General features: G+C 54.7%; 3 protein-coding genes across 3 annotated transcripts; 2 read left to right on the top strand and 1 right to left on the bottom strand.

Moving 5' to 3' along the window:
- Window positions 1-363: 363 nt before the first annotated feature.
- On the bottom strand, window positions 364-8,671 carry PMCAA1 (plasma membrane-type Ca(2+)-ATPase A1 PMCAA1). Its single transcript, XM_002364391.2, has 3 exons — window positions 2,916-8,671; window positions 2,269-2,588; window positions 364-1,787 (listed from the first exon to the last, which is right to left on the bottom strand). The coding sequence occupies exons 1-3, from the start codon at window positions 7,618-7,620 to the stop codon at window positions 1,344-1,346; spliced, it is 5,469 nt and encodes a 1,822-aa protein (XP_002364432.1). The 5' UTR covers window positions 7,621-8,671; the 3' UTR covers window positions 364-1,343.
- A 3,009-nt stretch (window positions 8,672-11,680) lies between these two features.
- RPL23 (ribosomal protein RPL23) lies at window positions 11,681-14,146 on the top strand. The gene is made up of 4 exons (XM_002364390.2): window positions 11,681-11,819; window positions 12,650-12,691; window positions 13,189-13,262; window positions 13,610-14,146. The coding sequence occupies exons 1-4, from the start codon at window positions 11,810-11,812 to the stop codon at window positions 13,901-13,903; spliced, it is 420 nt and encodes a 139-aa protein (XP_002364431.1). The 5' UTR covers window positions 11,681-11,809; the 3' UTR covers window positions 13,904-14,146.
- Window positions 14,147-15,641: 1,495 nt separating this feature from the next.
- On the top strand, window positions 15,642-16,356 carry TGME49_312075 (hypothetical protein; the record flags this gene model as incomplete). The annotated part of the gene is made up of 2 exons (XM_018782696.1): window positions 15,642-15,657; window positions 16,061-16,356. 2 exons carry the CDS (start codon window positions 15,642-15,644, stop codon window positions 16,354-16,356), a joined length of 312 nt encoding a protein of 103 aa, XP_018635497.1.
- Between the last annotated feature and the right edge of the window lie 124 nt (window positions 16,357-16,480).

Below are 16,480 nucleotides of genomic sequence, written 5' to 3'. Positions count from 1 at the left end.
CACTCTCTGCGCTCTTCTTTACTTAGAAAAAAACGGACAGTTAAACGCTCGAAAACGCTTCTGAAAATGAAGAACTGTCTTCCAAGACCCCTGCATGGTGCTACGCCGTTCAGATGCAGGCAACATCCTCTTCGATGCATACAAAACATAAAGGAAGAAATCTGTATTCATATAATATGCATTTGCATATTTATTCGTGCGTCGCGGTGCTGGACCTCTACAGTTACATTCACAAATGTATACATGTGTCCATATGAAACTCTAAGATATATATATATATATATGTATAGGAGCATCTGTATTTGTGACTGAAGCTGGATTTCAAATAAATCGGTGGGTTTTTCTTTACATATTTTCAAAGAACTTGGAGAGTTGGACTGCATGCAGACTCGACAAGCTTGCATTGCGTTGGTCAGACACTCTGGGGTGCCCCCACGTTTATCCTATTTGTCAGGACTCACACGCATTCATAGAAGAAAGAAGACAACGGAAGATAAATCCATGAAATGGGGAACAGCAAGTTCTCATCTACGGACGCGCATCCTACTGTCACCGATAAGACTTCTTTCTCCCCTCACACAACATGCCATCCCACCCTCAAGAATATATATATATATATAAAGTATATACATGTGTGTGTAGGTCTAGTTTTGTATTTACTAAAACTATAAATATATGTATGTTTACTCGTATAGATATAAACGCATACATATATGGATGGGTATTTGTTTCCATTTCATGCAGAGACCCCAAGGCACATACATGAAGACCTACAGGTATGAAGAGAGTGAAGAAGGCTTAAGTATGCACATGTGAAAATTCGCATATATATATATATATATATATATATATATATATATGTGAGCTAGAAACTTAGGAAGAATTCCAGTCGATCACGAGAGGGGCAAACACAGCCCTTTGCAATCGGTGAAAGAGAGAAATCCCAATCTTTCTCCCTCGCGCGCCCCTGTTCTCAAAACTCTTCCGTTCCCCTTGTCGCGTTCTCGCCTCTGTCCCCTTTCGCGCGTGTTTTCCCTCAGACGTTTCTTTCGTGTGCATCTCTGAGTTTCTTATCTTCGCGTCTTATTGCATCCATGCTCGGTTCTCTGCTTTTTTCGCAGTGGATGTCGTCTCGCGGGTCTCCTCGACTCAGAAGAGACTCGCAACTGCCTCGAGCTCCTGAGGCTGCGCTCCCAACAGAACCTCCTCTGGTTTCCGCCTCTTTGTGTCGCCCCCCTTCATGCCTTTATCTCTGGCTACACCAGTCACAGAACTATTCGTCTGACTCTCTCTCTCTGTGCTCTCTTCCCTCCCCTTCCTGCTCTCTTCTCTCTGAGTTGGAATCATTGCATTTCTATGCATGCCTCCTCCCTGGCGTCACTGAGTGGAGGGGAACAGGCTTTGTTCTGTCTCGGCGCAACGCGAGCGTCTCCTCTGGAGGCTCCTCGATTGCGGATTCCGGCGAACGAAGAAACGCCGCGGCCTCTGCCGTCTCTCCCGCCCTCCAGGCGTCGCGTCCGGAGGCGACTGAGAGTCATCAGTCTCGCTTTTTTGGCATACTTCTTAGCGAACGTGTAACTCGCGAGGCCGAGTCGCTCGTTCATTCTTTCGGGCGTCCGTCCTCGCAGTTCCAACGCGAGGCTGTGAGTCTCCTCGAGCGTCTCCTCGCGACTGCCGAATTCCGGCGCCAGCTTGTACAGCGAAGGAAACACACGAGGCAGGCGCCCCCACAACAGTCCGCCCAGTCCGAGCAGCAGACTCAACATCCACTGTTCTCTGTTCAGTCCCTGAAGCAAGAAGAAAAAAGGAGAAAGGGGGAAAAGACAAAGGCGCAGGCAGAAGAGGAAATGAAACGTCTTTCCTAGAAAGCGAAACACGGTCTGGGCGAGGAGATGGAGACGGGGAACGCAGAGGAGAGGAGAAGAGGAGGAGAGAAAACAGATTGGAGAGCATCGAGTTGTGTAGAGTGAAGGAGAAACATGGGGAGACAGATACGCGTTCGAGAGCTCCACAAAGAACGGCGAGAAACGGAGCTACAAGGTAAGAAGAGAACGCCAGACTGATAAAATCACAGGGGACCCCACAGATCCCTGGTCGCTTCCCGATTCCAAAAAGACGTCAACCCACGCTATACGGAGGCAAGACAGATTTTTGCGATGCCTGTCTTTCCGGAAATTTACAGGTGAGAGAGGGGGGAACCAGGGGATCGTTTCGACATGCATTTCTCGATTTTTCTCTGCACGCTTTGATTTCTGTGAAGCGACTGACCTCTTGGTGACAGCCGAGAAGGCGGCCGCCGCATTCTGTCATGAGAACCTGGCCCAAGACAATGAGGACCCAGATGCCCAGGCCAAGGGGGTTTCGCACCATGCCGAGGATGGCAGCGGAGAGACTCGTGCTTTTCTCGATTTGTGTGTCGTCGACATCTCGCGCGTTGATCGTGTTGAAGATTTGCATAAACACAAACGTATTGAAGACGAAGGTCCCGTGGCGAGAAGGCCCAACTTCTCTCAGCCACTCCAGCTTGTAGTCGTCCTCAGTCGAGAACAGCTTGTAGCGGCGACCCGACAGCATTCGAGTCCCCGTATCTGAAGATCGAGCACAAGGAAAGGGGAGACAAAAGGGACGCAGAAGTCTTTGTCACGAAGGCGAGGAGCGAAGACGAAGACTTGACGCAGAAGGCAAGAAGTCACTGAAGGAGAAAAAACGATGTTTCCACGCAAAAAAAAACGAAGAGAACCCGCAAACAAACCAGTGACGAGACTTGCATGCGTCACGGCGAAGCATCGCACTCGGTCTGTGTCGCACAGAGCTTCTCTGTCTTGTTCTCTGTGCCTGTCTCGAATCCCGCGGAGCCTCTCGCGTCGCATGCCCGAGCTCCCCCCCCGCTCCCTCGTGTTCCGCCAGTGGCCTACACATGCCGAAGTCGCAGTCGGAGAATTCGCAGAAGCCAAGGTTTCGTCGATCTTCGTCTGAAAGGAAGGTCCACTTGGTTTCCGGGAGGAAGCGTTCGCCGAAGAAGATCAGTCCAATCATCACTGTGAGCTGGTAGATCGACGCGGCGACGATGCTGGTGAGCATGGAGCGCGAGATCAAGTAGCTGTCTCTGCCTTGAGGCTTCCGGTTCAGCAGGTCATCGGTGGGACTTTCCGTCGCCAGGGCGAGAGAGGCGAAGGAGTCCATGATCAGGTTCACCCAGAGCATCTGGACAGCTGAGAGAGGCGCCTCGCGCTGGACCGCCGTACAGACGACAGTCAGCGCCACGGCGACTACGTTCACAGTCAACTGGAACTGGAGGAAGCGGCGAATGTTGTCGTAGACGTTTCTACCCCACTTCACGGCTTTGACGATGCAGGTGAAGTTGTCATCGAGCATGACGATGTCTGCAGCTTGCTTCGCGACTTCTTTGCCAGACAAGCCCATGGCGAAGCCGACGTCGGCCTTCTTGAGCGCAGGCGCGTCGTTCGTCCCGTCGCCAGTCACAGCCACAACGCGACCCTTCTGCTTGAGCGCAGTGACAAGCGCATACTTGTCGCTCGGCTGCGACCTGGCGAGGACCTCGAGACGCGTCCAGATCTTGTCGAAGGCGTCGAGGTCTCGAACGACGTCGACTCGCAGAGGCTTGTTCTGCTCCTCCGCCGTCTTCGCGTCCGTTGCGCATGCACACACTTCGGTCTGACAAGTCTGGCAGACGACTCCGCCAATTGCTCGCGTGAAGTCCGGGCCGAGCATCGCGAGTCCCCCAGACTCCTCGTGGAAGATCTCGCACCTCTTCGCAATCGCCTTGGCCGTAATGATGTTGTCTCCCGTCACCATTCGGACCTTGATGCCTGCGCGTTGACACTGCGCGACCGCTCCTGGGACTTCGTCGCGTACCGGATCTTCGATTCCGGCGATCCCCAGACACGTCAGCTGCGTCTCTCCCTTCATGAACATCTGGTGTGGGGCGGCGCAGCGCTCCCGCCAGTCAGGTTCTCTCTCCGGGTCGATGTCTCTGTACGCGAGGCAGATCGTGCGCAGCGCCTCGGCAGCCATCGCGTCGACGACCGTCTTCTCGACTTCTGCCTTTCTCTCCGGGGTGAGCGGGATGACTTGGTCTGCAACCAATACAGAGGAACACTGCGCGAGAACGCGTTCGCCGGCACCCTTGACGAAGACCCGGAGAAGGCCGGGCGAGGCAGGCGACGTTTCTCCTGTGGAGTCTCCTGAGTTTTTGAGGATACGCACGACGGACGTCATCATCTTTCTGTCGCTGGAGAAGTCCTCGCGGGCAATCAGCTCGACTTCGTCCTCGCCCAAATACAGCCGACGAGTCGACGCGTAGTCCCCGCCACAGTGCTCATCTTGGAAGGCGAGAAGAGCACACTCTGTCGGGGAACCTACATGTTTGACTTGCGTGAAACGCGTCTCTTCGCCTGTCCCTTGAGCCACAACGACTTCCTCTGTCTCCAGGAACGCCGTGCTGTTCAACGCAATCGCCTGCATAAGAACCTCCCATTTGAAGTTCTTCTCCTGCAACTCGGCGAGGCCCTCGGAGACAGCAGCGCCCCCACAGCTCGACTTCGCAAAGTGCGGCGAAGCAGAAGAGGCCGCCGTGGAGTGCGCGGACAGGGGAATGTATCCGCGCCGGCTGGCGTCTTGTGCATGCAGAGACATGTCGTCAGCGACGTCTTCGCCTTCCGCCGCCATCGACAGAGGATCGGCTCCTGGAGTCTGCTCACCACGAGACGAAGGAATGCAGAACGTCTTCTCGCCATCCCAAAACTGTGTGACAGTCATTTGGTTTTTCGTGAGTGTGCCGGTCTTGTCGCTGCAGATCTCGTTTGCGCCGCCCATGATTTCGCAGGCAGCGAGGCGCCGGACGTAGTTCTGGTCTCTGAGCATCTGTCCAATCGAGTAGGCTAGCGAAATCGTGACAGCGAGAGGCAGACCCTCTGGCACAGCCACGACGAGCATCGTGATCGCTGTGACGAAGAACTCGACATGGTCGTGAACGACGTCGACGGCGGACTCCCGCTTCGACGGATCCTGGAGAAAGTACATGACCCAAAACTCGAGAAGGAGCACGAAGAAGGCGACCACCGCGCTGATCAAACCGAACGTTCCGATGTCCTCGGCCAACGCGTTCAGCTTCCTCTGCAGAGGCGTTGGTTCTGCGTCGTACGCAAGCTTCTGAAACATCTGGCCGACCTGCGAGTACCGGCCGACTGCGACGACGAGCGCCGTACCGCTCCCTGTGCTCACCGTCGTCCCTGAGAGAAGCACAGGCGAGGCAACTTCGTGGTGGCGCGCCAACTCGAGTTGCCTGCAGACGCCGCCTTCGCTCTTCAAAGTGTCTGCGCAGGCGCTGGAAGTTGTGCACGTTTGCGCCTGCAGCGGGGCTCCGGAACTTGGAGCTCCAAAGGAACCCCTCGAGCGACGACGGTGGTCGACGGAAGAGCCAGGCGCAGGCAGGTTCTCCGCGCTGTCGAGGGCACTGCTGAAGGCGGTCTCTCGCGAAAGCGCTTCGTTGAGACACTGCTGGAAAGGCGCCTTTCGAATCATATCGCTTTCGCCAGTAAGCGAGCTCTCGTCGACAGTCAAGTCTCGACCCTGGACGACGAGGGCATCTGCAGGGACTTCGTCGCCAGCCTCGAGGTGTAGAACGTCGCCGACAACGAGTTGGAACACGGAGATCTGCTCCTTGTGGCCGCTGCGAACGACTGTGCACCTTTTGTCGTCCTTCACGACGGAGAGCTTCGCGAATTGCTGCTCCTTCATCCAGTCGTTCCCCGCCGTCACGACGACGACGACCAGCACGGCGACCCAAATTGCGATGCCTTCGAGAATCTCCACCTCCGGCTCCTTCGAGAAGAGCAGCGCGAGAACGACGGAGAGCAACCCACAGAGCATGAGCACTCGGAGGGTCGCGTCGCTCGCGGCTTCGATCAACAACGTCCAAAAGGAAGTCAGCGGTCGATGCGGGATTCGATTGACACCGAATCGCCGCTGCTGAGTCTGCACCAAGTCCCCACCCTGCTCGCTTCCTATGCTGCGCCTCAAGAGCCGAGTAATCCACGACTCCTGACTCGCCAAACCCGTCAGGGGATCTGCGTCGCTGCCTGCTGGCCGGGTCTGGAGACATCTGGGGCGCTGCGGCGCCTCTCGAGTCTCCGAGCGCCCTAGCGTGACCCCCGTCGCCGCATCCCCCGTCTGGAGACTTCCAAGCGTCCTCACCACGACTGTTTCAAATCCCTGAGAGCTTTCGCGAATGGCGGCTGCACCGTCGAAGGAGGAGGCGCGGAGGGAAGAGTCGTGTCGCTTCAGAATCGGCAAACCGTCCGCAAGGTCCGAGCCGAGCGCGCTGGCGATTGCCCGAACGCCGCCCATCTCGTCGATCATGTCGACGTCCTCGTGGTGCACTCGCGTTACGTAGGCGTGGACAATGTCGATGAGCTGAGCGCGGCGCTCGGCGAAAACTTCCTTGTCTTCGTCGTCGGGCCACAGATCCGACGGCGAACCCTGCGCGAAGGAAGTAGCCGGGCCGTCGGAATACACAAACAGCACAGGCTCGTCTGAGCAACTGTTCTCGTCTTCGGAGTCCGGAGCCTCACGGATCAACGCGCGCCGCAGGTGTCCTCGCTTCTCGTCAGCCGCCAGGCTGTCCAGACACCCGAGAAGGCGGCCAGCGAGAACCATCGCGTAGGTCGCGCAGAACGCGAGGCTGGCAGGGAGGAACAGGGCGGCGACGAAGCTCGCAAGAAGGAGCGCGAGGATCTCCGCAGCTCTCCAGACATCCGCGCCGCCATCCCGCATCAGACGGTTTCCTATGACGTTCCGAAAAAATGGCAGAACTGCCACCGCGACCCAGCAGCCGCCGACTTGCCAGTTCCGGAGGTCGAGGGAGAAGGGCGAGAACGTGAGTGTAGGGGGGCAGTCGGAGACAAGAAGTGCCGGGAGAGAGAGAAGCAGCGCCCCCGTCAGGTTCTGGCAAAGGTTCAACTCGGCTCCGCGGCCGCTCGCTGCATGCAGAGCCTTGGGCAAGAAGCATGCGCGAAAGAGAACGGTGGCGGCAGTGGAGAGCAGCGCGAAGAGGAAAAACTGAGAGCCCGAGACGACGCAGCAGATCAAAGCGGGGAAGACAAGAAGACTCACCGAGAGAGCACGCAGAGGGGTCGGTTCAGGCGCCGTGGAGCAGCCAAAGAAGTGAAAGACCTGCGTGAGACCGACGGCAACCGCAGAGACGACCGGGAGGTACAGTGGATTCGGGATATGGGAAATGAGGACGTTGGAGAAGAGCATAAACAGGCAGTAAGACAGCGAGCAGGGCAGGAAGTCAAGAAAGGACTGGGTGCTCGGCAACTGGAGACGCGGAAAGTACCGGAAATCGTGGAAGGACGCGCCAAACTCGCCGAGAACGAACGCGCAGAGCAACGACGAAGTCTGCTGCCACCAGGTGAACAGCAGGGGCGCGCGGAAGAGCTGCAGGAAAAAGAAAGTGAGGAAAAGCTGGCCGACTGCGAGCACAAGAAAAGAGATGAGAAGGCCTGGACTTCGAACGACGTAGTCGAGCAGCCCCGCCGCCCACTTGTCTCGGAAGAGACGCGGCACGACTCGAAACTGCTCCTTCCAGTCCTCCATAGTGTTCCTGGCGGTCTCTGCTTTGGTGCGGAAACACGTTACGGACGAGGGATTTACGGAGTAAACCCAGCGAGGGTTCCGACTGCAGGGGAAACGACTCGGAGCGGTTGCAGCGAACTCTCTTTCAGGTCACGGACACCCTGAAAAAACAGCATCGAACCGGAAAAAGGGAGAGTTGCGTCGAGTCGACCGGCGGGAAGAACGCGCGAGACACCCGAGGAAGCGTTGTACACGCAGGGCGTCGAGGTTTTGAGCGAACAACGAAGGAAAGATGTCGGAGAAGAGAACGGGAGAGAGAAGACCAGAAGGGAAGCGGCAGATTCGAGAAAAGAACGGCGAAGAACCATGAAGAACGCAGCCGAGCGACGACGGACACACCGTGCAGGCAATTTGTCGGCGCCTACGCGCCGAAAAGAGTGTCTGCTCAGACACAACCCGGCGTCAGAAAGATCCCTGTCGCGTCCATTCCTAGTCGCGAAGAACGTCGAAGGACTACTCACGGCAAACCCAAGCGAGGATGACAGAAGGCACAGCCCAGGCTGCTGTTGCGGCCACAGAGAAGGCGCGCGCGTCAGCGCAGCCGCTTTCTGCGAGGAACGCGAGGCTCTCAAGTGTCCGGTTCTAGCCAGTATAAGTCATACACAGAAAACAAAAGAAAGTGACAGTTGTGTTGTCTGCCGTTGCGCCGCCAGCGCGGGACGACATACACACAGTCGATGCACCGCAGGCCGCGACCTCTGCGCGTGTCTGAGTCAACAGCTCTCGGACGTCGAGAAGGGCGCGCGGAACACGGAGGCTAGGTTCCCTGCGACAGGGACAGAAGGCGAGAAAGAGACAGAAACGGCGCGCGGCGATTCAACGTCGAAAAAGGACGCAGGAAAAAGGGCCACAACCACTCGAAAAACTTGAAGACATGGCGCTCCTCCGCCAGCCATTACCACAAGCGGCCAAAAGTGCGCAGCGACGACGAGGCTAGTCAGTTGCAGAACGACCAAGTTCGCGCGACAAACAAGCAGAAGCTGTGCTCGCGAGATGCTGCCGACTCGAGATTGACAAAGAAAACAGAAACGCCGGACTGGGAAACGGCGAGACCCCTGAAGCGCGCCTCGGGGTCGCTACAAAGGAACGACGCGCGCTGGACGCAACTCCCAGCCAGAAGACACCGCCGTCTCGATGCTCGAAAGTGTGGCAACGATTCGAAGCTTTCGCGGCGACAGCTGCAACGGAACGGAGTCTGCGCAGAAAGAGGACACTCGAAACGGTGGCTGAGACGATTCCCGCATTTACTAAGAAGGTTTTCACAGTAAAAACTGCGAAACCTGGGTGTACGGTCCAGAGAACCCGTGCTGGTACCCGACACCCGACGTTACGGCGCAGCGCCGCGGAAACTCCCGCGTTGCGCGGAAGACATCCTCTACTTTTCTCACCTTGAAAGTTAATCTTCAAGTTTTGAGAGTGTTGGAGACTGGGAACGCTCCGTCTTGCGAAAGGAAGCATTAATGAGCTGACGGAACAGGGATTTCTGGCCAGGTCGTCCATCGCACGTACAGAGTGCAGCAGGGGTGGAAGTGTACCCCTCGTCATACTTTGTAGCGAGAGATACGCCGGAAGAACGTCCATTAACAAAGTGGAGACACTTCTGCAAAACTTGCAAACGCATATCTGCTCAGTGCAAAGGGCAACTCACGGGAGAGACCGAACTCAAGATCTGTACCGTGAAAGTGCCTCTTCGCCACGCGCGAGTTCGGAGAAATCAACAGGGAAGCCGTGAGAGCCTCGACAAGAATCAAAGATCTAACCAAAGATCTCCTGAAATCCGCTTGTCGCAGCTATCTAAAAGATACTCCATTCGTCATCTGAAGAATTCAAGCGTGACCTGTGGTGTGTCTACGCAGGTTTGGCGGAGGGGTCCATGTTGGGGAACCCGGAGTTAACCTCGGGGAAGACCGAAGCACAAAGCAGACATTCATTAAGTGGAAGAGTCCCCACATGGACGCTGAGAAGTCTCTGGATAGTTATTTAGATCGGTTCGCAACCATGACATACCTTCAATATCGCGCATCTCAGCCGAGGAGCTGCGCTCTGAGCACATTCCACACGCTCTGACATCCCCCATTCGTTTGCGAGATCCAAAAGCATAGCACTTGCTTCCATAGCAGAACGCTTAGATTAATCCCGTTCGCGACCGTAGACACAGGAACGTACGAAACGAATGCTTGGCCGTGTGCGGTTCCCAACTTCCTCAACGGTATCAGCATCCGAACTACGAGGCTTCTCGAAACACAAACCTCGGTCCGGTATCCAAAGAATTCAGCATCTAACCCAGCAGTTCAACGTATCGATTTTAACTCGTGGGAGAGAGAGAACGTGTCAGACTCTGCGTTTTATCGTGTATGCGTTGGCGGCTCTTATTTACAGCGACCAGAAACTGACGGCTCGGACAACCCACAGATGGCTCTGCGGTGATTAGTCTCGGGGGGGGCGTTCCTTTTTCACAGCATGCGTCTGCTCTCCTCAGCAGTGTGATGACGGAGCCGAAACTTCTGCTCTTCTTCACACATGCCGTTTTACCACTTTCCCAAACACGAGAGTTCCCTCGCTGCAGATCTTGACATCTCTGTCACGCCGTTAGTCGCCGCTCCGGCAAGAACTGTGCCCCGAATTTCAGTTTCCCCGCATATCGTTTTTCGACATTCTTCGGCTGTGGTTCTTTCAATGAAGTGAAAGAGGCGGTGGGAGCACTGGAGAGTTCAACAGGCTCAGCGACAGAGAGGCCACCCTTTGCCTTTTAAGTGCCGATTCATCCTGACAAGCCCGGGGGTAGCGCGAGGTCGCCTTTCGTACGGTTGTGATGGACCTTTCTTTCTTCGTTTGACTGTGTCGGCAGGACTATTCACACGTCACTTATCTGGGACCGATTCACATCTTCCTGACAGAACCATGACGCGTACACCTCCGTTATCATCGGTAGCTAACACCCTGTGTGTGTCAACTGCCAACATGACGGGCCTTTAGTGAAAGTGCTAAATCCATAACCTCCCTCGAATAGCTGCCCAAGTTGAACCAGAAGGATCCTGGGTTCACTGTCATTCGTAACTCAAACTTAGCACACGGTTCCGGGCTACCCACAACTCGGATTTGTTGTGGTTGGAGGATTCCCTCTGAACCGTCAGCCGCATTCCATTCCTGTTTCCTTGACCACAAGTGCACGTGTAGCTATATGCGAAAGCAAACTCAAGAACAAGCTCGTGGCTGTCGTGTTCAAAGCACTTCATTCCCCGCGGCAGACCTCCTCGCCAGCCTACACCACACTGTACTTCACGACAATTGCGAAACGGGTGCAAAACATTCTACTGAAAACTCGAGTAGACTTATCTTTTCTCGGAAGGAAATCTATTCTGCCCGACACACCTGTTTGCGGGCAACTGTACTTGTGATACTGTACGACATTTAATTCTAGGTCGCCTGCGCTGCTTCACCCTGCTGTCACACGCGGCTCTGTTGACGTTGCAGTAAAAACGTTGGCCTCTGCCCATTCCGGTCCTGCCTTCCTTTACTTTATGGTCGCGAATCCGAAACGCCACGACCCGCCCCTGCGTCTTTCCATACACTTTGGAACTTCGTTTGTGCCGCGAATGCTCTCCCCCGGTGCTCATTTCACTATTTGAGTGGTCAAAGACCCAGCGAAACCGGTTCAGGGAAACGAAGAGGCAGCCGTGAGAGACGAAGAACCCGCTCTACTGGCTGGGCAGGAGCACCGCCCAGCCAAGAAGTGGATACACCGATTGTCTCGTTAGGTTCCTGAAGATGCGAATTGCCCCCTTTTCTTTCACCAAAGCCGTTTCTCGCGTACTTTGTGTTGACCACTGCCAAGTATATCCCAGAATGAGACCTTGTGCGAAAAGCGGGAACGTTTAATTCGCGGGTTCCCCCTCTCCAGTTGTGTGTGCCGCGGCGCCTCCGCGGTTTCCTCCGAGTATAAGCCGACGTGTCTCCCGCCTGGTGAAAGCATGCGGTGTGGTCGAGAGCGCCTTCTTTTCTGCGTGTTTTCGTTCTTTTCTGTGGGGGATAGGCCACGCCGCGTGTCAATTCGTAGTTCGTTTCCCCTCACTACTTTCGGAGTTTGGTTCGTTTTCTTCCGTATCTCCGTTTTTCTTCGTCGGCCTTTCTTTTTCTTTCCTGCAACAAGATGAAGAGAGGTACGTCTGCGCCCGCGTTTTTGTGGGGAACGAAAAGAGCGATCCGAACGCGATTTCCACCGCGGTTTCCGCGGGTTTTGCTTGCTTTCTACCAGATGAAGTGGACTTTCGGCGATTTCTTTGTCTCCACCAACCCGGTTGTCGCACTTTCCGTTGAGAATCCCGCGTTTTTCGCCCGTGTTCGGGCGTCGGTGTCTCTCCCCTTTTGTGGCCTCCCAGACCCTGAGATTTTGCGAGGGTGAACGGGGGAATCCGCATTCTGCCGCTTTCTCTCTTTGGAGGCAACGTTGTCATCTCTTCCTTGCATGCTAGACCACGGTGAACTGTAGAAGTGCATTTTCCGGTGGGATGGGAACTGTTTTCCCTCCGTTCTTGCCGCCAGTGGACTCTCGGGCTGCTCCGTGTGGTGAAGCATGCGCTCGCGGGGCTTGCCGGGCAGAAAAGCCGGGAGGGGGGCAAGAATGAGAGCATGATTTAGAAGAACTCCAGAGAAATATGGGAACTATTTTTGGATGTTGTTCGTCCAGAAAACACTCCGAAAAGGGGGAAAACGGCCTGCCGCACGTAGAGTAGCGAGTCGCAAGACTTTTGTGGCGCCCTCTCCTGCAGGTCTTCGCCTATCACCTTTTCTGGGTTCTCAGAGAGTTCCGAAGCTACCTGTTACTCGCGCAATCTATTCGAGCTGCTCTCACACGAAGCCCGGTCCTGCAGGCCGTCAGAGGGGTGTCGCATGCAAACAAGCGTCATGTCTTCTGCGGAGTTGTGCTGCTGTGCATTTTCGGAGCGTGCGGCCATCGAGCGAGTCTCTTTGTTTTTCTTTGTTTCTGCAGGCAGAGGAGGTGTCGGTGGCAGCAAGATGAGGGTGACCCTCGGTAGGTCTCTTTTGGGGTTTCTTGAAGAATCACGACTGAGACGAGTTGCCTCTCTTTACCCGGAGCCTTGTGTGTCTTGTCTCTGTTTCAGTCTGTCAAAATTCACTCGCCACAATCGCGCCCGTCGTCTTCGCGCTGTGGTTGTGTCTGTGCATCTCTTGAGATCCTCTGCAGCGTAACTTCGCGCTCGCGTATCGCTTGGTGGGGAGAAGCTCCAGCTTCTTCCGGCTGCCTGTCTGTACACAGGAGCTGGTCTGTTGCCTCAAGTCTGTGAACCGCGGCTTTCTGCGCGAAGCATGGCGCGCTGCGTGGCGCTATCTGCACCTTCTCTCTGTGTGGGGGATGGGAGGCATTTTCAGTCTCCTGCATTTTCTGTTTTCCCTCGTTTTCACGAATCGCGTGTGCCTCTCGCCTTCGGCATGCAACCGCGACCTCTCGCAGGCAAAAATCAACGGGAACGCGCCGGTGGTCGATGTGTTTGTATGTGCGTTTCACAGGTCTCCCCGTCGGCGCCCTGATCAACTGCTGCGACAACAGTGGCGCCAAGAACCTGTACATCATTGCCGTCAAGGTACGCGCTTCGACTGCTGCCCCCGCGGGTGTTTCCACGGAGGCTCCGGTTCGCGTTCTTTTAACTCAGCGCTGGAGCATCGGCACCGTTCTCCCAGTCGATCTCTTCTCTGTTTTCTTTGCTCCGTGGCAGCTTTTTCTCCATAAGCCTGATGATCTTCCCCCGAGTGCTCCACTTGCGCAACTGTAGAGACACCTCGTCTGGCTGTGTGCAGCTCTGTCTACAGCTCGTTTTTACGTTTTTCAGCATGAGACCCGCTGTAACTTTTCTCGTCGCAGGGTCGGGTCGCACCGGAGATCTGATTTGCGCGCGTGTGTGCGTTTCGCGTCTCCGTTGAATTTTCTCAGGGCTGGGGCAGCTGCCTGAACCGCCTCCCCGCTTGCTCGCTCGGCGACTTGGTGCTGGCCACAGTCAAGAAGGGGAAGCCCGACTTGAGGAAGAAAGTTCACATGGCGATTATCGTCCGACAGAGGAGAGCGTGGCGTCGCGCGGAAGGCTACTTCATTTACTTCGAGGACAACGCGGGCGTTGTCGCAAACAACAAGGGAGAAATGAAGGGATCTGCTGTCACTGGTCCCGTTGGAAAGGAGTGTGCTGAGCTGTGGCCCAAGATCTCTGCGGCGGCCACTGCGATCTGCTAAACTCTTCGTTTTTCGCTTTCTCCTTGTTCAACTCTTTGTCCAGAGTCTCTCGGTGTCCCGGTCTCGCCGCGACGCAAAGAAAGGTGTGGCGTGTTCGGAGGGAAAAGTCAGACGTGGAGAGCACAGTGGACTGTGAGAGACAACTCCTTTTCTTTTCGTTCACAAACAGACGGGGCCTCTTGCCAACGAGGAAACGCTGGAAAAAATCGCAGCCACGAGACGCGCCTTTCTGCAACATCAGGCCAGGGGAGGAGTAAAAGCTCCCCTCCGAGACATGCTGAAGGGAGAGCGTTGCGTCTGTCTCCTCTCGGGTGGACTCAGCTCGGGTCCGAAGACACTCGCGCTAAAGGACGCCTTAAACAGATTCAGAGAAAGAGAAAGGCATCCAGAGAAGACAGATGCCAGAGCAGATCTCACCTCCCGCAGACTCCAGGTGCAAGTAGCGAGTAGAAGGAAACCTTTTCTCACATATTCCTCTTCACGAAGGACGCGCCACGCATCTGTATAATGACATGTAGATTCCTGTACACAAAAATATAAATACGTATATATACGTATATATACATATACATATACATATATATATGTATACATATATATATATATATATATATATAAAATGATGGGAAGAATGTATGTATCACCATGAAATAGGTCACACTCGCAAGTAGATCTACGCATACCTGTATGAAAACTCTTCTCCAAAACTGTTTCGACGTAGAGATGTGTGTAGAGGCGTGGTGAAGTGTGTGTTTTGTCTTTGGAGAAACTTCGTCAATGGGTTTAAAGAGTTGGGGGCAACCTTTGGGATGATCTCAGCCGACGCTTTCGCAGTTGTGGCTCGAGGGTGGCGAGAAAAGGGTCTCGTAGCTGTTCGAGAGAATATCGAGAAGTGAGAATTCCCCACTTTAGAAAGTCCAAGCGGAAAAAGGTGCTCGTTGTACTCCACAGCAGAAGCCTCCGGAGAAAAGACCTTTCGCCTCACGGAGGTGTTGCCATGACATTTTATTGCTGGGGTTTCGCTTCGATGGAAGAAGAGGAGGGCAACTTTCGTCGTGATTCTTTTCCTGGGAGCAGTGTCTTCTGTCAAAAAAGAAGGCATCCCTCGGATCCCAGAGGGAGAGAAAGAGACGCCTTCTGCTGCCTTCCCGTGTCTCCGCTCCTGACTCATCCGTTTGGAAGACATGTGCTCGCCATACAAATCGTTATGTCTGTGTAGTCGCGCCTGCGACCTCTCTTCATCTTGCTGTCTCTTTTGGCGCTCGTACCATGCGCAGCGGTACGGTTTACACCAAAATTTAACACGTACAGTGATACGTACGTTTTATCGCTACTCTACTACAAGAGTCCAAGTACATCGATGTATTTGTTGTATATATCTATCTGCGCATCAAATACATATATATATATATATATACATATATATCTATGTTAGTGCGTGCATGTGTGTCTCTCTCCACGCAGATGGTGGCAGCTCCGAAGTTTCCGGGAAGCCTCGAAATGAGAGGCAGAGAGAACGTTTTGATTCCGTGCATATTTTTTTTCGACGGGGCACCTCTCTCTCTCGACAAAAGGACGGGGATGTGCGTCGCTTTGAATCGCTTTTTCAAGATTGCGTTTGGAAAGAAAAGCATAAATGCCTCTGTGCTGTGTAGGGTATATATGTCCGTTGACACGGTAATTCGACAGAGGCATGGGCGTCCATGGGAGTCGCTTTGCTGGAGCAAGTTGAAAGAACATGGTAGTAAAAGTCGGTAGGACTCCGTCGAGATCAGAAGGTTCTGGAAAAGGCAAACGACGCTGCGAGGCGTTTCGCAGCACCCGCATTGCCAGTTTATGCCACCCGCAGGCTTTCGGGCATCTTTGCTTTAAGCACGATTTTCACGTAGGGAGGGGGTGGCGCGCAGCGAGTAGCCGGCCGGGAAGACACACTGCGTCCCTCGCTTCCTCTTCCTCCTCTGTTTCGCACTTCGAAAAGGCAAAGTTTCTGCGGCGTCTTGAGCAAAGCCTGAAACGGAGAAACTTCCTGTTTTCCTAAGCGCAATTCTCCCCTCTCACTCATGCCCTCTGGGACAGCTTTTCCGGGTCCTGCGAGCTCCTGACTACCCCCCAACACATTGGCTCTCTTTTCTGCAGCTGTCTTGTGTGTTTCTTCAGTTTCGTTTCGCGAGCAGACGGTTTTGATTCCGACCAAACGAGGGCAGGGCGTCAGAAACAGCGGACCGCAGGAAAGAGAAACAGCAGAGACTGCGTCCCTACGTCTCCACACTCCGGCACACACATGCACACGCATCCGCCCTGACCATACTACCGACCTCCTTTTTCTGTCGAAGACGGCGGTCAGAAGGTGGAAATGCGAGAACTATGGCAGCTTTAGCTTCCTCCGTTCTCCGCTAAAGGGTCTGTTCGCTGTTGCGAGGAGACGCACGGGAGGCAGAAACCGTCAAGATTAAACGGGGGCTTTGAGCTTGACAGAGAGGCGTCTGTGGAGCTGTATGTACACCTGGGAATGTGCAGCGCTGCGCTCTCTCAGATGTTCGAGGCTTTGCAGGCCGCCTTCCCGATTTTTTGCAACGG

The sequence above is a fragment of the Toxoplasma gondii genome, chromosome XI, assembly GCF_000006565.2.
Source record: "Toxoplasma gondii ME49 chromosome XI, whole genome shotgun sequence".
In the NCBI taxonomy this organism is placed as follows: Eukaryota; Apicomplexa; class Conoidasida; order Eucoccidiorida; family Sarcocystidae; genus Toxoplasma; species Toxoplasma gondii.
Note: the sequence above shows the minus strand (reverse complement) of the source record. Positions and strands in the feature narration are given on the sequence as shown.

Bases quoted from the DNA above. Each gene is read 5' to 3' on its own strand.
- PMCAA1 (XM_002364391.2), bottom strand. From the start codon at position 7,620: ATGGAGGACTGGAAGGAGCAGTTTCGAGTCGTGCCGCGTCTCTTCCGA. The intron at 2,589-2,915 runs GTAGGCCACTGG...CTCGATCTTCAG, and splicing joins CGACTGCGACTTCGGCATGT to ATACGGGGACTCGAATGCTG. The intron at 1,788-2,268 runs GTCAGTCGCTTC...TTCTTGCTTCAG, and splicing joins TTCTCGGCTGTCACCAAGAG to GGACTGAACAGAGAACAGTG.
- RPL23 (XM_002364390.2), top strand. The intron at 12,692-13,188 runs GTAGGTCTCTTT...TGCGTTTCACAG, and splicing joins CAAGATGAGGGTGACCCTCG to GTCTCCCCGTCGGCGCCCTG. The intron at 13,263-13,609 runs GTACGCGCTTCG...GAATTTTCTCAG, and splicing joins TGTACATCATTGCCGTCAAG to GGCTGGGGCAGCTGCCTGAA.